Source organism: Theropithecus gelada, chromosome 3, assembly GCF_003255815.1.
Source record: "Theropithecus gelada isolate Dixy chromosome 3, Tgel_1.0, whole genome shotgun sequence".
Lineage (NCBI taxonomy): Eukaryota > Metazoa > Chordata > Mammalia > Primates > Cercopithecidae > Theropithecus > Theropithecus gelada.
Genome location: NC_037670.1, coordinates 44,737,566 through 44,763,129, shown reverse-complemented (window position 1 = coordinate 44,763,129; position 25,564 = coordinate 44,737,566). Strand labels below are relative to the sequence as shown.

The window sequence follows — 25,564 nt, the reverse complement described above, 5'->3', positions numbered from 1 at the left end:
TTCTCTTGGACAATGGCTTCTGGTTGGCTTTGAATGTGGCTGGTGGTTCAACCACATCCTTAGTGTGTTGGATTTCATAGTGTGTTGGATTCTCATGATATCTAACAGAATTGTGCTAGTCTAAAAAGTCCAGGAGCTTACCTTGAGTTCCATTAACCTGCTTCAGAGATACCTGCAAACCTCCTAAAATGGTGTAGAATATGTGTCTGTAGAGATTTTATAAAACTTTCATCAGATAGTCTTAAAGTCTCCTTATCTAATAAGAGTCCCAGGACTACAGATCCAGTGAAAGCCATGTATCTTACAAATCCAGGGAGTAGTGGAGGGTAGTGGTTAAGAGGAGGGGCTCCAGCATCAGTATTTGATTGAGTCTTGGTTCCATGTCTTACTAGACTTGTCTGTGCCTTTCTTCTGTAATGTAACAACTTTTTCCCATGAAGATTTGTGATAAGGAGTAAAAGTAATTCTTATGTAAGACAGTGACTGGTATACACTAAATGCTCAGTGAATTCTATCTTTTGCTTCTCTGTCTTACCAACTAGGTTGTAAAGCTTGAAAAGGGTGAGATTATGACTTAATGCTTTCTGTGCCTCTGTCATTGTATCAAAGCATAGGAGATTTTTAATCAATATTTGAGGGCATATATCAAGATGTGAGTAAACAGAGTAATAGAATTTGCCTACATAAAAGAGACAGGGTTTGTGTTGAAAGAATAAAAACAATTACCTAATATCTTTTAAAGGATGCCTTTTTTCCTAGTATATCATAACTGATAAAATAAATTTTTAGACATTCCTTAAGAAAATCCAACATCTTCTATTAAAAATACAAAACTTTTATGGATGTTAATTTGCATAGACTGATCAAGCAGTCACTCTTAAATGTGAATTAACTCATCATTTGTCTACTAACAGCAAAGGCTCTGGTGAATAGGTTTTATGAAAGAAGAGAGAAATATGATACAGATGTGGGGGATTTGGAAAGAAGGCAATGGACAGGGAAGACCAACTTTCTACAGAATATGATTCAACAGACCTAGTTCAAAGTACTTATATTATCCAATTTATAAGAGTGAAAATGCGGCGACTAGAGTACCATCTTTATTATAAAAGAATTTCTAATATATTCAACACATCTTAGTGAGTGCCCACTATGAATTTGGTCTGGGGTCAAGTGCTGATGACATAGAAAAGAAATAACCAGTTTCCTCTATTAGAATAATTTGTATTGGTGAGTTATTAAATAACCATAAAATTATTATATAAGGGGAAAATGCTATGGGGGTACTGAAGAAGGAATCTTTAATTTTGCCAGGCACTATGATTGGGGAATCTTTGATAATTTCTGGAAGGGATGACTTAAGCAAACCTAGTGCTTGCTAAAATAAATTTTTCCACATAATGTACCCCTGTCAACAGAAGTGAGTTAATGGGTACTTCTGAGTATACATAAAAGTGTCCTAATAAAAGCATAAAATGTATTGAAAATGCTTTACTTTGAATAATATTTGCCTCTATTGTTTAATTCCATATATGCAGTGTTATTATTTTTGTTGTAGGATAAGTTGACAATTCAGGAATATACACTATGTTTATGACATAGCTTTGGCTATAGCTATTCACACTTCTGTGTGCCTCAGGATAAGCATGGCCTTATACAATGTATTAGAAATATATTGTCAGCAGTCCTGTGGGAATGGAATACCAGCTAAGCACTTGAGATACAAAGAATGGCATAACAACTATGCACTCAGAAACACAATTCCTGGGCTAAGCATTTTGAAACTGTTTTCAGTGTGCTAACCCAGGCATTTTTGTTGTCTTTCTTTGAAGATGCATGAAAACATTTATAGATTTTTCTGAACACTAAATTAAGTAAGCTCACTCACCATCTTCTACTCCTTTCACACGAAGTATTAATAATTATTATAACCATTGAATTTAATATTATACCTTCATCATTGCAACTTAAAGAAAACACTTTTGAAATAACTTTCCCAGCACTCCATTTTGATTTACTTCAATTTTCATGATTATTTGAAGACTGCACTATCACTTTATGTATGTCTATATTTCCCTGACACTTTTTAGCAGTTAAAGAACTTTTGCATCGCAACTGTATGTTAAAATGATGGAAAAATGCCTTTAGGGTTTGTTTATGCTGATTTGCCCCTAATCAGGTATATAACAACTATTTTACAAAGATAATTCCTTACATTGTCTCTATATAATCCCACTTACCCTAAGTGAAAAATTTATATATTTCCAATAGTGTACAAATAATAACAGCATTTGAGATTATATATTTTGAATTGGAATTTAATGAAAGCAAACCTTGTAAGCATATTTCACATAAAGGAATTGCTAAAACATTTAGGGAAAGATGAGCTTGTGACTTGAGAATGAAAGTATCAGCATTATTTCCATACAAATTAACTTTACAGTTATGGGAAATACTGCTTGTCTCCATTGATTATATACTATAATACCATATCATAGAAATATATCCCAGTTGGTGTAAATTCAGATAAACCTTGAGTTTTTGCAATACACCAGACTTTGTGCTAGGTACCAATGGTAAGGTATTATTAGTTTTCTTCGAAAAAGTTAGAATTTTTAATTTGAAAATTTAACACCCAATACACTTTCTCACATTTTCGGATTATAATTAAAATATTTAATTTTCAAAACTTTAAAATAAATTATTATTCTGAATACCTTAAAATTAAGCAACTACCTGTTATAATGTAACTACACATTCATAGATATTTTCTGCTTGGATATTCAGTTTCTCATTACATTCTTATGGCAATTAATTGCCCATTAGTCACATCACTATGGCTAAATGTTTTAAAATTTATTCACAAATTGCTGATACCCTAATCGTGTGAAAATAATATTTAGACAAACCATGGTATTTGAAGAGCTAAGAAACATGAGAATATCTTATGCCTACCACTTATTCAGCCCCCAACCTCTGCAAATTTAGATTTTAACTTCTGTATAGTAGGGATGATAATAGCACCTACATAATTGGTTTGGAAGAGCATTTATTGAGTCAACTCAAAGTGCTCACAACACTCCTTTACACAGTATAAGTGAAAATATATGGTAAAGTTTATTAATGCCACATTCGTCTTTGGAAATGTTTATATGAAGTAGCCTATTTGTCCACCTATGTGAATATTTATGTTGGTAATAATTTTAAAAAACTGCATTTATCGGATATAGAAATAGATTATGAAATGGTTGGCCCATTCTTTTTAAGAGCAAATGTGATTTACCATGAGTTCATATGTATTATATACACTCATTATGATATGTGTACTTGGGCTGTTAAAGCACAAAGAATAATTGTATTATGTTTCAAGTCAGAGAGTTTGGGATTTGATTTCTGCCTCCAACACTGTGGACTTATGGTAATTTAATATATTAGACCTCATTTTACTCTTCTGTAAAACATATTTTGCAGGTTTATTGAAAATATTAAATAAGAAAATGCACATTGATTATTCAGTAGAATATCACACGTCAACACCTAATAAAAATGAGATATTATTAGCATATGCTTACATATTTCTCAAATCATTAAATCTGTAAAACATTATTCAGTAGGATTCACTTTTCATTGCCCACAAATACAATTTGAGAGGCGAGGTTCTTAACACAAAGTTATTATGTAAAATTTAATCACACATGTCACCAACCTTATCTTAGCTCGACACTTAACTATTTCTCCAACAGGCGAGGAAAGCTAGTTATTCCCTCAGCTTCGTTTCCACATTCTCTACCTCATCCTCACTGATTTCCTCCTGGAATTTTGCCCCTAATTTCACTGGTTACTGTGAATAGGTCTGTGCATTTTGGGGACAGGGAGAACAAAGGGGCATGAACAGATGTATATTACTAGGGCATTCCCTGCCCTCTTTTCAGCTTCCAGCCCCATCCATGTGTAACGATAAATGGTTGTATAGTCACAATACCATCCATCCACATCTGTCATTTACTTAGCCTACCTCCTTGGCTAGACAATGTTTTAGCCACTTTATTAGTATTAGCCTGCAGGAGAACGAGGAGCAGGATGAACATAAAAAATAACAGAACCTTTGTGGGTTTATAACCTATGCAATGCAGAGAAAACAGAATAGTAATTTTCAGAGACTGAATTTGGTTAATAGGCACTAACATTTAAACAATGTATGGTAACCAAATTGATAATTATAACCATTTGACAAGTTTCACATAATTTTTAAGATATTAATTAGAAGAGGATGATGTTAAAACGTAACTGTTTTATTATGAAGACACGTAGAGCACTAATTTTCTAATTTTTATAATGAGAAGCAATTTTGTTTTTTTTAGTTTTATAAGTTTCAAGTCCATATTCACTTCAAAATCAAAGGGAAAACATACCACTCCAAAAATTTACCCACATATTTTCATTTTCATAAGTAATTGTATATTTGCTTCAACTTACCTCTTAAAATCTTGCTTGATCCTACACCTTCATAAATATTTAATACATCTGTATAATATATATTAAAATGATCGAAGCTCAGTTTAATAGAAAGTCCTTGGTTTACACTAAATTAAAGGCAAAAAAATAGATTACCACATTTTTAACAGTTGTCATATTTCCTAATGCATTCTAGAATTTGTATGTGTTTTCTTGTGGTGAACACCACATAATATGATATCTACCCTCTTAAATTTTTAAGTGTGCAGTGCAGTATTGCCAATTATGAACACAATGATGTACAGCAGATCTCTAGAATTCTTTAACTTGCAGGACTGAAACTCTGTATCAGTGAATGACAACTCCCCCATTGCTTAGTCCTCCCAGTCCTTGGCAACCACCATTCTCCTCTCATTTCCATGAGTTTAACTACTTTCTATGCTTCAAGTAAATGAATTCATGCAGTATTTATCTCTCTGTGACTGGCTTATTTCAGTTAGTACAATGTTCTCAAGGTTCTTCTATGTTGTATCATATACAAGATTTCCTTCTTTATGACTAATATTCATATATATATATATCACATTTCCTTTGTTCAATCATCAGATGATGGACATTCAGGTTCTTTTTACCTTTGGGTTATTGTAACTAATGCTGAAATGAACATGGGAGTGCAGACATTTCATTGAGATAAATATTCAGAATTGGGAATGCTGGATCATATGTGAATTCTATTTTTAATTTTTTTAGGAACCTGCACACTGTTCTCCATAGCAGCTGCACCATTTCAGGTTTTCTCAGTGTCATTTGTGGAAAAGACTATCCTTTTCCCTTTGTGTTGTCTTAGCACCCTCGTGGAAGATCATTTGATCATATATGTGAGGCTTTATTGTGGGCTTTCTATTCTTTCTGTCTACGTGTTTGTCTTTTTGCCAGTATGTTACAGTTTTGATTACTACAGCTTTGTAATATATTTTGAAATCAGGAAGTGTGAGATCCCAGGTTTGTTATTTTTTCAAGTTTGTTTTGGCTATTCAGGTTTTGTTGTGATTCCATGTACATTTTTAGATTTTTTTTCTATTTCTGTAAAAACTGCCATCAGTATTATAGGGCTTGCATTCAATCTGTACATCACTTTGGGTAGTATGAACATTTTAATTATGTTAAAATTTCCAATTCATGTATATTGTTCATACCATCAAGGTGACAGCTTGATTGTATGACAGTTAAATTGTTATTTACATACTTAAATGTCTTTCCTAACAATTTATATGACTCAAGGACAGGGATTAATTCATTCAGTCCTATATTATCTAATACTTTGTAGAAACTAGTGCATGCTATTGATATAAAAAATATTGTATCTAGCTGCTGGTATAAGAGCATAGAAGGAAAAGTGTGACAGGTTCATCAGAAAATTTAAATTTGACATTTAAACTATTTTCATTTTCAGATAATAGTTTCAGAGAGAGGAGACTTAGTGAAACCTCTACTTACAACTCCACTGTCTTATTAAAGTGTTATAATCAGAAATGTAAGTAACTCCTCCAAGTGCTTTGTAAGTACCAAGTTTCTCTGAACATGGCTGAAAGAAATAAAAGTGTGTATGGGTGAAAATGTCTAAGCCTCCTTGGGCATGAGGTTGGCTAGATCATCTGCAAATGGACCCAGGAAAGGATTAAAAGGGCTGGTAATACTTAAGAGATTTAGTTTCCAAGGCCAAGCAGGAGCCCTGAGAAGTGACCTGGCCTCTGACTCTGGCCCTAGAGGATACTGAGTGAGAAAGGCCTACAGGCAGGGACATGGCAAGACTGGTTTTTAGGTTCACCACCAGTAGTAATGTGGCCAATAAGGCAATCAAGGACGTTCTTCACAGAGTTTAGCAAATATTTGAAAGTCTAAAAGTCCTTGTTGAGAACTGTCCATTTGTGGCAAGACCTCAGGTTGATCAAACACCATACTATAATTATGGCCGGTGGGCTGGACTTCAGGGCTGAAGTTTAGTCTTCAAGTAGTGGAGTTGGTGTTAGCGAAATAGCAGCTACTAGCACGGCAGCATTAAAAGACAACTAAGCAGAAACTCAGATTTTTGAACCTGACCTGTGTTTGCTGCAAGGGAGATAAAGTTAGAATGGTGGTGGGTTATTAAAAAAAAACAACTAAAAAAACCCAAACCACAAACCTATGGACTTCAGCCCTGAGTATCAGATTCAGCAGTCCCGGAGTGTATTCTGGAATGTGTATTTTGAGAAGCTCCAAGGGCGGTTATGATGAGTGCTTAGGTTTGAGGGCCCTTGAAGCATGTTAGGTAAATGCAGGAGATGTTATACTCATGGCTACTATAAGACGTGTCTGGTAACCACAGGCAGAGGTGAGGGGATCAAGATGAGGGAGCAGAAGATCATCCCAGCTTAGACAGAGAAGGAAAGTAAAGCTCAGTTTGAAGCTGTTTCAATTCTGCCTCTGTTAAGTCAATTTAAAGACCGAGGGAGTGAGCCTGCTGGTGAGACCTTTAGGGAATCTGGAGTCAAGCTGGAAAAGACAGAGATGGAAGAAATAAGCAGCCATTTCATACTGTGTGGCAAGAACCTGAGGCTCCGACTTTTAACTTTCTTTAATCAGCTATTATATCGATTGCCGTAGTTTTCTAGTGAGTCATCACAATGATTAAAATAACACTATAGGTCAGACCAGTAAACCATAATCCCATCTAGCTATTAATACAAATGAATTAATTAGAATATAATTTTTCATAGTGAATTCAATGGAGCACTTATTCTGCATGCTCTGTTGGGGAAATATTCAGCATTTTAACAAGCAAGTTTTCATTGGAGACTTACATTGCATGTTAACATATTTAAAGCTATAAGAAGTCCTACTTTTAAGAGTTTAAATAAGTTTATTTCAAGATCTCTTATATTTATGTGAGTACAAATTCTTTTTTCCTTGGAATATCCGGAAGGAACTTAAGGTGTTCCTTGTCTATGAAAATGCTTAGGTAAACATTAAGCTACATCAGCTATCAGCAGCCTGATTATTTTGATTATCATCATGATTGGTTAACTGAATTAAGAATATGGAGGTAAAATATATATTGACTGATCCAAATGTCATTCGAGATATGGCAAGAAAGACATACACAGAGGCTGTTCCCTGCTCTTAATCTGCTGTAACTGAATCACACCTTTAGAGATCTCCACAAAGTCAGTGGCGAAATAAGAAAGGATATATTTTATAGACAAATGCAGGTGACGTGAAATTCTACTTCTCATGATACACAGCCATACATCTGTGTTGTTTGCCTGGCAGCACGTGATCAATGTGCACCACAGAAAAATAAACTTGCTTCAGAACCCAATGAGATGACCCCATTTATTAGACAGTATTGTTCATAGGACAGAATGCCTTTGTAAAAGGTTAAAAATGATAGTATAATCTTTGGTACAATTTTTCAGTTGGGAGGTTTTTGCTTCATACTTAATGAAAACAATAATTCTTTTAAAAAGTACTGAAAACAATAAGACGTTGCATCAGAAAAACACTTTATGACTTAAGAACAGAAAACATAAGATCTTGTATTACCGTATGATCCACTGGCAGACAACACTTGATTCAGAAGGTTTTGGATAATGAGTAGCCTGGAAAGACCCAGATGATCCAGTTAACAAAAATCTTCCATCACAAACTGTGGCTGCAAAACGATGCCAATTAATGTTAGACAAAAACAATCTTGGGATTCAAATTGGCTGCAAAACATTTCACAGAATATTCATGGCAGAATCTGTACAAGGCTATTTTATAAAATTGAAATGATAATAAGATTTCATGTTGAAAACCTATTAGCCATTTTTAAATACTAATACACATCCTATCCTGAAGTATTTTAGAAAAATTCTTTCTTTCTTTTCTTTCTTCTTTCTTTCTCTTTTTCTTTCTTTCTTTCTTTCTTTCTTTCTTTCTTTCTTTCTTTCTTTCTTTCTTTCTTTCTTTCTTTTTCTTTCTCTCTTTCTCTCTTCCTTTCTTCTTTCTTTCTTTCTTCTTTCTTTCTCTCTCTTTCTGTCTTTCTCTCTCTTTCTCCTTCCTTCCTTCCTTCCTTCCTTCCTTCCTTCCTTCCTTCCTTCCTTCCTTCCTTCCTTCCTTCCCTCTCTCTCTCTTTCTTTCTTTTTTTTTATTTGAGATGGAGTTTCGCTCTTGTTGTGTGTGCTGGAATGCAATGGTGCCATCTTGGCTCACTGCAACCTCTGCCTCTCGTGTTCAAGCGATTCTCCTGCCTCAGTCTCAGGAGTAGCTGGGATTACAGGCGCCTGTCACCACGCCTGGCTACTTTTTGTATTTTTAGTAGAGATGGGGTTTCACCATGTTGGCCAGGCTGGTCTCGATCTCCTGACCTCAGGTGATCTGCACTCCCAGGCCTCCTAAAGTGTTAGGATTACAGGCATGAGCCACTGCGCCATGTTCAAAAGCATTGTCTTTCTAAACACACTTCCCTAAGCTGCACTTTAAGTGTATTCTTCCATATTTGCAAGGAAATAAATATATCTGAATTGCAACCTGCCAGTTTAGACAAATAACTAGTCATTTTTTGGTCTTATTTTTAGAATTAAATTGGAGCTAGGTGAATTTCAAATATATGAACAAAGTGCTATGTTTTCTTGAAAAAGATTAGAATAAGGCCAGGAAAATGATAGTACTAATGGCCTGTATAGAATTCCATCCAACAAATCTGTTAGTCCATCTTTTAAAGTTCATTACTCTTGCTCCTTTGGGCGATCACTAGCTCAATATTTTCAATATTTTCATTCAATATTCCTGATTAAGACTTTTGCTTTCCATAATTACTCATTTTCCTCTTTTAGTTTTCATAGACTTATTTCACGAACCTCTCCTTAAAGTCATGCATTATTAGTTGCCTTTAATTTATATCTGAATAGATTCCAACTAGATTAAAATCTTCTTGAAGGCGTGAACCAGGAGCCATAACTTACAGATTTTTGTTTTTTTCATACACTTGCTATGTATAGTATATGCAAAAATCCACCCAGATTTTCACAATTTTTAGTCTTTCTTACATTATTTTCCATCTAGCTAGTTACTTGGTTATGTTGACACAGTATTCTAAAATTATGACCACTACAATGTGCTCTTTTTGTCTGCGTAGATTAAAAATTCTTCATATGGAGAAGCATTAATGGAGGATAGAAAAATCAAAGAAATATGCTAAAATTAATTTGCCATTTTTGGAATCTGAGTGTTTAGAATAAGCTAATTCTAAACTGAGCTATGAAAAAGCTCATTGTAAAATTATAAAGTGATTCTATCAAATTACATAATATGAGCTATTTTATGACAAAATATTTTATGTATATAAGAATAAATACATTAAAAATTAGATAGCAAATAGAAATCTTGATAAAAATTTTATGTGTTTATTGGGTTTTTGCTATTTTTTGGCATATATATATTTTGAAGTGCATAAAAATTTACTTTGGTAACTTAAGTTTATTATTCAAAGTCTGCTTAAAAACAATGGCCTAAGAATTAATTGCATTAGCTTATGATTTGGCAACCTGATTCCCAGAAGAAAAAAAGAAAAGAAAAAAAGAATGAAGATTAGAAAAGAAAATAAGTCAAGAAGCAAGGATTAAATTCTGAACAATCCAGCACAGACCACAAGAAAGAAGGAAAAATAGTGGTTAACTGAATTGCCTTATGCATAATAATCGCTGCAACAAACAAATAAAATTAAGGCTCATTTGTCATGAGTTGAAGATAAATAGTAAAATATGTGACTTTTTAATGACTTGCTAAATAATTTTCTAGTTGTTAGAGCAAATCTCTTTTCTCACCCTCAACTCTGTTTTTCACTGTAAACCATGCCAAACAAGCAGGGCAATTAATGCCTTAGATTCAAAGACCATAAAAATGAAAATCGTATTGCTTGCGTTTTTATGTGATATATAAAGCCTTTAAATTACAGTTTGTCGAGAAATATTGTGGACTCAAAGATTGTAGGCAGTGTAGTAAAGTCTACTGCTATTGAGAAGTTTATATTTGAGTTACAGTACTTTGGAAGCAATGAGGTAGGGAGCTCAGTCCTATCAGTGCATGAGGTAGGGCGCTCAATCCTGTCAGTGCTAAAATATAACTGCCAACATTTACGGAGTGTTAACTATGTGCCAGTCATTTTCCAAAGTTATTATATATGTATGAATGTAATTTTATAACAACTCTATGAAGTTATGGGGGAAACTGAGGCATATATGGATTAACTAACTACCATAAGGCCTCCAAGCTTACAAGCAACAGTTGAAAGCCAGGCAATCTTTTTCTAGAGCATACTGTGGTATATTGCCTAATATCACAATATATATATGCATCTATCACTATCACAATGACATCACCCACTCTTTGAACTGAAAAGCAGGGGGGAAAACATAAATAAAAGAAGAAACAGAAAATTTTTTAAAGGTTTCCATCTTTTTCAATGTTCTTAAAGTTAGAATATAGATCACATTTGCAATAATATTCCAGAACAAACGGGGACGCAAAAGAGACAGAGAGAGAGAGGGAGAGAAAGGGAACAAGACAAGATCCCTTTAAGAATTCGTAAAACCTGTTTGTAAAGTTGTTAAAATTTTAGTCATTGTTCCCATCTGTTCACTACGCATCTTTTTGGGAAAGGTATCAACAGCTTTGTGCTGCACAAGGTGATTCATGATTTCCAGAAAGCTGAGTTATGGCTCTAGTTTCAAAGGCGGTTCTACGTTTGACGACCCTGTTTCAGTTCTTTTCTGAGCACATGACTAAACTACACTTCCCCAAATTCCTTGCAGTCAGATAAGGTCATGTGATGGAGTTGGCCAATGAACGATTGTAAAAGTCACTGTGTCTATTTCCAAATATGGTTTCTGAACATATCTGTAACATTCTTCCTTTGTCAGTCAGCTGGTTGTAAAGGATCTAGTAGAGCACTCTGGGGGCAGAGAGAGTGGCAAGTAAGGAGCAGGCATCCTGAATGCCTAGAGCACAGCCATTTGCCATTTTTCTTGCACTGTGATATAGGTGATAAATAAACTGTTATTGTCGTAAATTGTTAAGATTGTTTGTCATAGTATTTAGCATGTCCTAAAGAATCTGATCAATTTTCCTGTCCAGTATTCTGTCATGTTACTAAGTTTTAGTGGGAATGGATACTCCACAGGTCAAATTCTGCTCTAATGAGGCTCTAGTCAATTCCTGCATTCAAGCAAATATAGAGAATATTCCTAAACGTGTTTAAAATAAAATTAAAGTAGTATTGAATTATTTCTAATAGCAACACTCAGAATGCCAAAATATTATCATTTCAAGATAGAGGCTTGTGTAAGGCACTTTCTTATATATTTTTTTCATTTAATTTCAGGATGTTTCTGGAGAACCTAATAGTACAAATGACCATGAATGAAGCAGGATAGGTTTTCAGGAAAAAATATATGACCCAGTGGTGGATGAGTAGGATGGCTGGGTGCTTAGGATGGTGACTTTTTAGACTGTGCAGTGCTTTCTAGTGCGGCATCAGAAAAAAAAAATCTAAGTAGAAGATAAATGAGCCTGTCAAATAGTAGCAGACATTCTACTGCATTATCAGAAATGTTACCTGTAATGGGATGGAATTCATAAGGGTATGCACTTAGGACCAATGAAGAGCTCCCTCTGCTGGCTGAATATTCACTAATTGTGTCTTTGCTCATGGCATTGAAATCTCCAGGATATGTAAATCAAACATGATCTATGCTTAGCCACCAAGCTCTATTATGGATACACACGTGAGGCATGCAAACTATGAGAACACTCGCCAACTTCCAAAGAGTTAAGCATTGGCTTAAAGGCTGTGAATCAGCATCTTTCCTTTTCATAGGTCAGCTAAAAAGTGAACTTTCCTGCTGATGTAATTCTAATCAGAAGACAAAAACAATTTAAAGAAATCTTGTTTCAGCTATAGTCAACTGTAAGTGTGCAAACCTAAATAACTAAAGACTAAAAGAGGAAGTTGCATGAGGAAGACAACGTTAATATGACTCTATTTATAACACAAACCAGAATTAGAGCTCCCAGTTGGAGCATAAAAGTAAATAAATCAATGAGAGAGAGAGAGAGAGAGAGAGAGTAAAGGTCAATTTCATATTGGAAAAATTATCTTAAATTAATTTTATAATTTTTTTCCGTGAATATAGATTGATGGACAGCGGCTTTCAGGTGGAAATAATGCTGCTGGAAGTTTGAGCTGGTGTTGAAAGTCATTAGGCTTGTGGGCTCACCATAGTCAATGAATGAAGCAACTTAAAATGAATAAAGCAACTTGTACTTTTAAATTCTCTCTGGATAAAAATAGATTAATTGATTGATTTAAACAATATTATCCTACAAATAATTCGAGTTTATTTACCAAAATAGACACAGCTTACTTTAAACAACAAAAAAAAAGAGAATCAACAAAATGGAAAGTGACGGTGTGCACGCTTAAGAGAGTTAGTGACATGAACGGCTGGTCACTATTAAGGTTCAATAAACAAAAAAATCTTTGTGATACTAAGAAGTAACAATGCAGTTCGACTATATTTTTAAAACAAACTTAGATAATTACTTCCATTCTAATACTGAGGCTCATCTCCTGAGTTTTGAGTGGCTCAGAAAAATGATTCATAGCATTAAAACTTATTTTAGGACAAATTATCACACTTGCATGATATTCCTGTGGTTTTTTTATATGCACTGATATTAGTTCATCATGAAAATTATGAATACCACGAGCATAATAACAAAATAATAGGTGCATACATTTTTCAATATATGATTCATGTATTTTGGTAGTTATGCCTTTTCCTCTATTTAAGGATGTTGATCATCATTATATTGGCTTAAAGCCATGTGTTTAAGTTGACGTACACTATTGTTTTTGAAACAGAAATCAACATCACCTTTGTTACCTCATGATGGCACACTTGTATCATATTCTCCCTGAAAAGATTTTGGAAAATGCCTGAAAGTCATAGCAAAGCAAGAACATTGCTTTCTTCTTCTTTGAGTAACTTAGTTATATAAAACAGATTTAAAAATATTCTGTAGCCTGCACTTTCTTCCAATATGTTCTGAGTGCACCTCAGAGTATGTAGTTAAACTTTAAAGGTCTGAATTTTATCCAAGAACATTTGCATTGGGATTGCTTAGTGGGAGTCTCTGTAGTGGACCTGCCTTTCGTTGAGTTGGTACTGGGAAACAGACTAACTGCCTGGCTTTTAAAATGTGTACTGAGTGGATAGGTAGCTTTGAAAACTTTCATCGTTATTGGAATACTCATCTTTAATTACTGTCAAGCAAGATGAGAAAAGTATAACAAATAATAGAAAAGTATAGCAAATAGTAACTACAGTCTGTAACACACTTTGGGCACTAATTGTACTGATAGTTTTAAAACTAATTATAAGCCATACCAAAAAATGTGCAGTTAATACTTTCTGTTAAATAAAACAAAATATCAGTTAGACTTATCCAAAGTCAGCAGTCTCCCCTTATCCACAGGGGATATATTCTAACACCTGCAGTGGATGCCTGAACCATGGATAGTACTGAACCCTATATCTACTATGTTTTTTTTCTTACACATACACACCCACCATAGGAGATTAACAGCAATAATCACTAATAAAATAGAACAATTATAACAATACTCAGAATGATGTGCAACTTTATACTTATACATTGTTTATTTCTGGAATTTTCCATTTACTGTTGTGCCCTGTGGTTGACAGTAGGTAGTTGAAACTGTGGAAACCACTAATAAGGGAGAACTATTATAGTTCTATGTGGAAATCTTCTTAAATATGTTGCACACAAAAATAAATTACCTATTTAGATGCTGCTTTCTAGTAAACTTTCCTAAGTGGAATCCAGCTATAACATGAAGAAATAAGCCAAAGAGTAAACATGTAGTTTAAATCAACTAGAGTCATGCTTGGTATATGGTAACTGCTACTTAAGTGCCTAATAATAATAATAATAATAATAAAAAAAATAACGTTATTGTTATTAACACTCAAAAAATGCCAAAATATACAAATGAAACACAGAAGTTTTACTTATGAGGCATTAAGTTCTTATTCATATCCTATTTCTATTATTTATAGAACTACAAGAGGCAAATAAAAGCAACAGTCAAAATTTTAATATGGTGCTCATTGAGTTAGGTACTGTTAAAATGTTGAAAGAAAAAGACCGATATGATAGTGAAAAAACATGAAAACCATTAATAAGAAGTGAGAATGTCTATCGAATAAGTCAAATTAATAATAGTTTGGATTAGCTTAACATAGAGAAGAGATGAAAATTTAGCAAATCCCATCCCCACATTTATGACAGACATTGTTAATCACATCTTCCTTTCTGTAGTGATCAAATGGAATTCTGTTTAATTAATTAATAAGTTTAATATTATTTATAAAGTTTAGGAAAATATTAATACAATTATTTTTAGATTTTATATTATACTATAAAAATAGCTATTTAAATAGCTCATTCTTCAGTAGTTTCAGGTATTTGAGATTAGAATGTGTATGTGTGTGTGTGTGTGTGTGTGTGTTTGTGTGTTTACAGTGAAGGAGGATAAAATAGAAGGAGAGAGAGTAGTGGGGAGAACTTACCACACATTTTATTGTCTTCATCAGAACCGTCTGGACAGTTTACTTCTCCATCACAAAATAAATCAGCTTTCATACACGTTAGAGCGTCAGCACAAGGACTTGAACCAGGCGGGCACTCTACTGAGACATTTCCTTTAAAAAACAATGGAAATTAATTTCCAATTGATGAGATATGTACAATGTTTAAATATTTAATAGACCTTTTTGCCACTGGGGTTCTTACTTATAAGTATATTCTTCAACTGCCATGGGAATATTTATTTCATTTGTAAATCAATCATTTGTAAAATTAGAGCATTTTAAATTTTGAAATTTCATGAGGGGCAATTTTGGAAAGCTTATCATCATCTGCAACATCTAGCAGCCACTTCATTTACTCATAAGCTTATTTTTTGAAAATATAGTGTCTTAAGTCAAGGTTTCCATTCCGTAGAGTACATTTACCAACCGAAGTCATTTTAAAGTAAGAGAAACACTTAAAATTCCCAGTGCATTGTGACATTGAACAATGAAGAAACCTAATGGCTATTTCTGTTCAGTATCTCTTTGTTCTTGGGGTCAGAGATTCTTAGGGGGTACACTGTAAACACACCCCTGCAGGGTTTCGTGCCATCTTCTGGAGGGGATCCGAACAATGTGCACCTCTCAGCCTGCCTTGTCCTTCACTTGCCCCACTTTCATCAACTTAAGTCTAGAGATGCACCAAGAAACACATTTTACTTCTAGAAATTAACTTGGAAAATTTAAGAGCAATTCCGAAAATAAGACATACTCTTATATGCCTACAAGATAAAGACTTTTTAAAAAATTTTAGGCCAATGTGGAAATTTGAATACTTTTGCCTCTGAATATAATAACAAGGATGGTGCAAAGTTTTGGAGATCTTTAACTCATTTTTGTTTTCTTTTTGGTTATTGTTCTTAATCTTAAAGCCAGAACTCTACTGCCATCTGCTGGGTTTTAAAAATATGAAAATCTGAAATTTCTCCTTCCGCTCTATAAAATTAATTGGAAAAGTAAAAATGCCCGTGTCAATGAACCTACTAAGTCATTTCTTAACTAAAAACATTTGTACATTTTTGCTGAGTTTACATACAACTAAATTAGACATGTGCAACTGGCTGTAATTAAAATGAATATAAACCAATGGGAAATTCATGGAACACCCAACATCTAAAACTATAGGACAGAGTAAAGATCAAAGCCATTCTCAAATGACAGAGTACTCCCATGTAGGAAAACAATAAATAATAATAAAAATATTATTTAATAAACTCAAAGGCATATATTTGTTGATATTTAAGAGCTATTCATCAAAAGTCCTTAACCATTGAGTTGTTAATCCAGAAAAGGCATAATATTTGATAGAATCTCATACGTGCTTTATAAATACGTAAACCAAAGAAAGCACTATACTTAAAACTGTGTCTTATTTTACGAGTAGCTAATAGAATTCCAAGTATTCAACATTTCAAAGACGAATTTGGGATATAGCTGCGAACATATATCACTTTGGCTGTCCTAACGCTTCTCATGGGAGCTTCAGTTCCTGATGCATCCCATCTCTGTTCAATATCTGTTGAACTCTAGATCGGACCCCAAAACCACACCAGCAAGCGATATCACTTGCACTCGATTGATCTCATGAATAATCATTTATTGACCCCACAAGTATTTATTTTGTACACATTTTTGTCATGGAATTTTAAGAGACGGAGATAAAAGAATGAGTAAGTCAGAGCCTCTCTCTTTTTATGAAGCTTGAAGTTCAGTGGGGGAACTTATTTATTTACAAATTATATTTTAAAGAGAGAGATTTAAAAAGTGCTATGGGAGCATCAAAGTTTAAGCAATTAGTTTCCTTCTAAGGCAAGAATTAAAGACATTTTTACAGAAACGGTCATATTTAAATTAGTTTTTGATGTATACCTAGAAATGCACCAGGAGGAGAGAGATATGGAATGTATTTAGTGATGTGTCAGGAGTACATCAGTATATGAGAAACAGATGAGTCTCATTAACCTAGACAGTGGGATGTTTATGGAAGGCATAGCAGGAAGGAGTTTGGTACCAGAGTCTAGCGAACCTTTTTATCTTTGTTAAGTGTTAGAGATATTTTTCAATAGGCGATGGCACTGGAACATTTTACATGTATCTGCAATATGACCAGTCCATGTTTCCTAAAGGCAATTGTTGGACCATGTGAAATATGTGAAACATGTGAAACATCACTTGAATAGGACGACTCGAGAAGCTGTTTCAAGGGTCCACATGAAAGATGAGAGCAGAAGTCTCACAATGGCAGAGGAGATGGGCCACGGACTCAGTTGCTACTTTACAGGTAAAATTGATGAGCTTCAGTGACCACGTGTGCTTCTGAACAAGATTAGTGAAGGTGGAGAATGGGATGCTAAGTAATTCAGTTGAATTACTGAAGAGACCAGTTGGGTTACTAATGGCCATTAGTTGCAGTAGTGATTACGAGATGAACAAATTGTGGGGTTATAAACTGAGTCTAGTTTGAAGTATTTTGAATTTAAGTTGGAATATGAGGTACCCTTAAGTTGCACTCTGGTTCTCTCCAGACTGTTTCATAAACACTCTTCAACTGACTTGGTCCATGAGGAAACAGAAGTTTCCCATATTAAAACTAATATGAAAAATGTGAATGTCATTCTTATACAATGGTAGTGAGTTTTTAAATTTTTGTCAAATTATATTTTTACTGACTCTTCTCTCTCTCTCTTTCATTTCCTACGTGAATATATATGATTACAATTTCTAACAAAAATCAATTAAAACATTAGCTGTTACACCTAGCCAGATGCCAGTTTAGTTTAAATGGGTTTGCACTCTCAAACTAGAGTTCTTGACTTGAGTATTACTTGGTTTGCATTTCATTGCTTAATTTTTGTTCTAATATTTCTTTTTTTTAAGAAGTCTGTAGCAAATTGTGCTTCCCAACAGAAAATTTTTAGGAAAGGAGTTTATCAATTCTAGTTAAAGAAAACAAAGAGAATAATTGGTTTCATTTATTAAAAACTAATCAAATTTCCTTAATATTAGGCATTATTAACTCAGTGGGGAAAAGTGCACTTGTTTTCTGTAATCCATGTGGTATTTTACCTTCAGGACACTAACTTTTGACATATTATGAAAACACACCAGTGAATTATATTGCAGTTCTGTAAATAGAAGGCTTTAATTAATCATTTGTATCTGTAACGTGAAAAATTCAGCATACGCTCAGAGAGGATTATTTCAGAGTGATCCAATGCCCAAACAATTTCCAGTGATTTGACACTAGGAGCCTCCTGTGCCTACTGAGAGCAGGCTCTGTGCTAGGCATCGTGGAGAGTAAAAAGACTAAAATCCATTATTTTTTGCCTTCCAAATAATTTGTAAGAGATGTTACATACAACATGATAAATTGAAACCATAGTTTGGAAATCACAGATTTTTATTGTTCCTATAGTTTGAAAAGGGATAATAGTACTTGGTGGCCAAAACTGGTTAAGACAAATTAAGCCCAAGATCCTGATAGTTTACTCCATAGGAGAAGCAGAATCTTCATCCATGAATGTTTGCCTTTAGAGACCAGTTTTATTTCACTGTGCTATGCTGGAAAATAGATTATTACCTTACAGAAATTCTCATTTACTCTATAGAACAAATTTAGGCTTTTTAAAATTTTATTGTAAGCAAGACTGTAGCTTTTCAATCCAAATGAAATTATTGGTAGAAAGATTCTTTAGTAGTCTTGATACCATGTGAATAGGAATGTCTTAAGTTAGAGGAGAGTGCTTAGTAATGGATAAATGTTGTTTTCTCAAGTGCAGAAAAAGAGCAATTCTTAAAGTCACCATACATTTGGTATCAGATAAAATCTCTGCATCTCAGTCTTAAAGTAATTAAATCGGGGAACATCATTCTACCTTAGGTTGTGTTGGCCCAATTTCATGTTTTTCACTAAATCAACCAATTATTCTTTTTCTTCAGTCCTCAAACTCTTTCACACAGTGGACTGGTAGCAAGATTACATACTTTATGAGACTGAGAAAGACCCTGATAGTGAAACTTTTGTTTTCTGCAGCTATTGCCTACACAGTAAGTAACAAAGGACTAGAACAAGCTGTCGTCTAGAAATCCCTCAAACATGGGAGCAATTGCCAAAACACCCGCTCTAGGCACTCTGTAGCACTCTAGAAATTAATCTGTGTAATGTCACCTCAGTTCCAGTCCTTCGCCGCTAATGTTCTAAGTGGGTTAGTAAAACTGACAGGTCATTGGCAACAAAAGCAGTTGAATGATAGAGCATAATCCTCATGAACTTTGTACCGTTATCACAAAAAATTCTCTTTGGCAGAATTTATAACAGTACTAATATCAGGTATATGATGCATGCATCTGTTGATTTTTCTCAAACTCTATCTTCCAGGCATATAAAAATGAGAATAAACTTAAAATCCCTGAAAGTCATATTCATAATAAATTACTGCTTGGAAAATGCAGTTTTCACGTTTAATTGCCTCATTCCCCTCTATAAATACACAGTATCTTGCCATATGAGAGGAATAAACGGCAAGGATGATTGGGCACTCATGTAGCACATGGATTCACTTAAAAGAAAAAGAATATGACATTTCACCACCTACTTACCTTATAATAATACTTTGAGAATTGATTAAGGTAATCCAATACAGTCTCTGATAACAGGAAATGTTTAGAAACAAAGTGTTTTTGGAGAAATAAAAGTTCAGATCAAAATGAGCATTACCCAGTATAATAATCTTGTTTTAAATTTAGGGTTTTTTGTGAATCTTTTAAATAAAGTATCCAAATAGTTGTTTTGTTCGATTCTGTTTCATCAAACTCAGAAGAGGGAAGGAGTAGGAATCTAGTATTGGTGGTGTTCCTCCTGCTCCTTTGTGGGAGTCACCATATTGACCATAGTACAGTGAGTATCCGTATTATCTCTCTTTCAATTCTCATGATCATCCTCTAAGAAATGTATTTTAATCTACTTTTCAGATAATTTATAAAGTTCAAATAGGCTAGATAGCTTGCCACATACATATAAATTGATTGTTGAAATTAGGTAATGCGTGAATTCACCCATGTCTTTTTAGTGATTGAGAATTTGTGTTACATTTTGATCTTTATTTTGACTATCAATTATACAAAATGTGAAAGACACAGTTAAGTGTACACTGCCCCCCATTTCTGTAGTTTACATGTAGAAAAGAAGATTTCTGCTCCACTGACCAGGAGAGAAAAATATGGCTGGCACATGTCCCATGCTCTCTGACCCCTCATTCATCATTTCCTTCTTTGCTCAGAGGAAATTGGGCAGATGTTTCAGCCAATTCTTTATATTTTTTAACAGGTATGTCTTCAGAATAGTAAAGGAGAAAACATTCTTTTAAGTCCAGTGCTTTCTTGCTTTATTTAAAACACTATTTCTACCTAATACATTCTACATATTACTATTAGGACATTTTATACAACTAAGAGGGCCCTAACGACTTTGAATTAATCATTTGATGAACCTCTAAACAAATAGAAAAATGGCCTTAATTTGGATACTTGTTACTGACTTTCAAGGTTTTAGGAACGTAGTTTTCAAAATATATTTATCTTACTTATTCAGTTTACTTTGAAAGCAAAAGAATTAGCCATTATCAATCCCAAAAGCATTTGTTCAAAGTGTGTTGGGAGAGGATTTGAGAGGCTGTAAATAATTTTCCACATTAGAGACAGGAATGTGGGCTCAGTGGCAGGCTTTTTTTTTTTTTGTCAATATGTTGTGCTGCTGTTTGGATATAACCTAACACAACTGCAGACAGGCTTATGCTATCATAATAGATCTTCATGGGTTTTAGAATTGTGACGGCTTGTTTCCTAAAGCATTTTGATTGATTTATGTATTGCTTTGCTTTTCAAATATTACACCAACAATTTTTATGCAAGAATTCTTTACCCTTGCTAAGAATGGCTTTTATAATTTTACAAATGTTTTCCCTCTATGTATACAATATTTATGTAAATTTTAATAGTATAACATGGTAGTGGTATTATTGGGAACTATATGAAGATCTACAATATTGCCTTTATTTAATTTGCTTAAAGGGATTAGTGACGCACCCAGGACATTTTTATATGAAGATTAAGTCAGGACCAGAGAAGGTATTTTAGTTGATTGACAGAAGCACAGCAGACAATTCTTAGAAATGCAGAGAAATTGGCACACCAAAGATACATACTGAGAGTGGACACAAAGTAGATACTTAAAATTCTTGAATGAATGAATCCAAGGCTACTTTGGTTCTGCTTTGGCCACAAGTACTGTGTTAACAGGAGAAAGCAAGCATGTCTAACTTGTATGCAAAGAGAATAATCAAAGGAAAAAAAATCATAATTTCTGATAAAATCTGCTTCCTTAGTTGAAAACCTTTTGATCCTATGGGTGACATTCTTATCAATAGATAATCACAGTTATGTTAATAATAGACAGAGGATAAAAGTGAAATCTGACAACTCAGGCATTAGCCCTAAATATATTGTTTACTTTGATGAAATCCAGGGCTAAAACTGCAAACTTTTATGCTCTTGGTTTCTTGTCTATAAAATAGGTGCAATATTTATTGCTAAGGCATCATAGACTTCTCAGGGGCCTAAAATAAAATGTAAGTGAAAACTTTCTTTCAAAAAAAAATATTATTAAAACTGACCTGGAGTTGCCAGATGACTGGTGGTTGTTAGTTTGCCTGAAAAATAAATTATATTAAAATAATTATTACATATTTTAAACTAATTACCAGGAATTTATTGTATATGCATTCTGTATAATAATTAACCTAAGAATTTTAAAAGTTATTATGAATTATTAGTGTTTATTCATTTAGAAGTATGTCATTTGTATTTGGATTTAAGAATAAATCTTTTGTGTCTTTGATGTTTTTAGAGTTGTAGAGTAGAGGTTTTTAGATTTTTAACTCATCTTTTATTTTCTAACTAAAGAAGACAAGGTTATTCAATGATCAATAACTAAATACGAGTATTCATTAATCTCATAATGACCATAGACATAAATGTTCCAAGTTAAGTTGATGGTGTATGAAAGAGAAGCATGGGATATGCTTAGACCATGGGCTTTGGAATCAGAAGGAACTGCTTTTGATTTCTGAGTTTAACACTTAGTAACTGTGTGACCCTGGGCATGTTACTTATTATTTAATGTATTCTTTCAAATAGAAAAATATTATGACCTCTGTACAAAATCACTCTAATCATTGAAATAGGTAATGTTTGTAAAATATAGTACCTGGGCTAAAGAGGATGGCTTAAAAAATAAGACTTCAACTATTATAAAAATGGTCATGATTATTATACCGAAAGTAGTATCTTCATAGTTTTATAACTATGAAGTTTTGTAATTGTAGTTCGAGAGATGGGGTGAAGAAAATGCTGGAATAGAGTAGTTAATATAAAGCCTGGATTCTCCTTTCCAAAGTGAAATATACTCTGAAAGTGATCTTTCTTTATCTCACCCCTTAGTGACCTCACAAGTGCCATAGCTTCATCACCAAGGCACCATGATTGGAGCTGTTTATGGAGACATTTTACACACACAGACACACACACACACACACTCATATGTCTCTCATATATATGTATATAAATTTTAAAATATGAAAGGAACATTGAAATTGGAAATGTATATCCTTGGCATAAGTGATGAGGCATTAGGAACATTATAATATTACGAACTATGTTATTCCTAACCAATATAAGCTTCTTATAGCTTGATATGAAGACTAAATGCCTCAGAAATAGCTGCAAGAAAAAAAATGTATATTTTCCTAGGTCATAGAGTTTGATGATCCCTAAGTTATATTTTAAAAAGTGCCATAAACACTGACCTGAAGTTGTTGCAGGGCTTACTGTAGAGAAATTCTCCAAAGATGCTGGAATAAAGTCAAGTTGATTTGACACATGGGTTTATGATATAAATACATTACAAAACATTGAGTACAACTTGAATATTAATTCAAAGGACATCTGATCCTTTGGAGTTCCTATTTTATACTCTCCCATGCTAAATCTTCCTATTTGTTATTTGGTTGCAATACATTTGATAAATTTCCAGAGTCTGCATATTCTTTCTATACAACTTACTTATGCAAAAAGTTTGCTTTATTTTTTTTTCTAAGAAAGATATCTATTTATTAATCATAGTTACATAGAATAATTTATATTTTAGCCAACTAATATAACATGATGCACCAATCTTGGCATACCTAAAACCCCTTGTTTTACACTAAAACATATGAAGGTAACAATTGCAAAACAATCTTTCACATAATTAATATTTCCTTGGAACTAAGTGATATATAAGTAAAAAGTGCTTTGCACATAAAAGACAAAAGCTGGCAATTTTCTTCAAACTTTAACATGTTTAATAGTTTTAAAAGTATAGACTCACCTATGCAAGATATAAAGGAAATCAAAGTATATTTCATGAAAAATCATCATGTGGTGAATTTGTTTTTATTCAAAACTATATTGATGATAAGTGGGCTAAGAAGTATATTCTTTTCTACTAACTAGTTTATTTCAGCATTTCATCGTTTTTGAATTGTGTTGGTTCTATAAAACCTATTGAAGTTTTGTAAATGATACATGGTAGAGTGTTGACACTGAAGATAAAATAAGATTTATGTGACTTTTCATAAGAATATGGTTTAATTTTTATTACGTTTGACAGTGTATTATACAAAAATTCAAGATATCTATGTAATTCTTAACTAATTTTAAAACTTTATAAATTTGAAAATTCACATGATACAAATGGATATTAAACTGAAATACCTATAATTAAGCTTGGTACCGTGTTTATAAATGTGTTTTAACACAATTAAACAAATTAAATGTAACTTCTACTTGTTGAGAATATTCTTGGGCTGATGTAATACAGTTTATTACGCTTGTGATACTAATTCTAAATTAACTCAAAGGATATGGTTTCATTGAATAAACATATAATTTTAAAAATCACAAACTCTATTTCCTCAGATGATCCAAATATAGGAAATCATGAAAATAAGTTTCAGCATATCTGTCAATTCGCTTGCCAGAACAGGCTATCAGAAACCAATGCACTTTCAAATAGAGATAGTAAGATGACAACTTTGGGGCCTATTGGGATGGGGGGTGGGAGAAGGCAGAGAATGAGGAGAAATAAGTAATGGGTACTAGGCTTAATAACTGGGTGATAAAATAATCTGTACAAGAAACTCCCATGATACAAGTTTACCTATATAACAAACCTGTACATGTACCCTGAACTTAAAAGTTAAAAAATAAAAAATGAAAATATTTATTTTTCCATGTCAAAAAAGAAAAATGACCATGAAAACAATCAATTAAAATTGTTCAGAGATAAAAACATTACAAACAAACTGGTATAAAGGTTAAGAGCACAGACATCAGGATCAGACCACAGAGGTCAGAATGCCTAAGTCTAAATGACTGTGTGGAAAAGGCCATTTACCAAAAGTATCTGTGTTTTGGTCTTCTCCCTGATTTGGGGATAGTAATGGCATCACATAAGAGGATTAATGTGGAGAGCAAAAATGTTGATAGGTAAACCACCTGTTCTAGCTAATAATAGCCAGTAGTAGTTTTCAGCTTATCTGAATCAAAGATTCAAAATTGACAGTCTCTGCTCAAACAGCTGTGACATGGGTCCAAACCATTGGTAGAGGAAGGACTAAGAATTTATCTTCTTGCTGAACAGGAGCTGCAGGATGTTGCAGGAGACTCAGTGAAAAACGAAACTATACTTGATGAAACAACGCTCTGAAGAGAAGCACCTAGAGATCCACAATCTCATATCTACTATTACAAATTAAACAAACAAAACTCCTGCATTTTTTTTTTTTTTTGTATTTGATTTAGAGGCAAATATACTGACTGATCTCATTTTGTAGCAAAACTAGTTGAACTTGTTGAATAGTTAGGCTATTTAGAGTTTCTCTTTATTCCCCTCAGTGTAGCTATTTATGTATTGGCTAACTTTCTAACATCCAAACACTTCTGAATTCCAAAATGTATTTAGTCCCAAGGTTTACAAGTAAGGGATTGAATCTAGATGACCTTGGCAAATGACTACTGTTCTCAACAGTACTCAATAAGGACACTGTGTTTGTTGAATTGAATTAAAAGAAGGATAGTTAGAATGGAAAATTTGGAACAATCTAAGCATTTATAAACATATTTTTGTTATTTTTGATGTTCCATATTTCTTCTTTTTTGGTTTATTCTTATGTTAAAATTATTTATCATTTTAAAATAAATATTTAATTTTTATAAATAAGTAACTGGAAAGAATCAAACTCATTGACTCTACTTTTTTCTCCTTTTTTTAGCTT

General features: G+C 33.3%; 1 protein-coding gene across 1 annotated transcript in view; it reads right to left on the bottom strand.

Annotated features, from left to right (window-relative positions):
* TMPRSS15 (transmembrane serine protease 15) overlaps positions 1 to 25,564 on the bottom strand; it is a 131,688-nt gene that overhangs the window by 85,289 nt on the left and 20,835 nt on the right. Inside the window, exons 5-8 of the mRNA XM_025380284.1 lie at positions 21,863 to 21,898; positions 15,132 to 15,263; positions 8,038 to 8,146; positions 4,477 to 4,583 (exon numbers count right to left, since the gene is read on the bottom strand). Coding sequence (XP_025236069.1) covers positions 4,477 to 4,583; positions 8,038 to 8,146; positions 15,132 to 15,263; positions 21,863 to 21,898 — 384 coding nt within the window. The remainder of the gene's footprint in view (positions 1 to 4,476; positions 4,584 to 8,037; positions 8,147 to 15,131; positions 15,264 to 21,862; positions 21,899 to 25,564) is intronic.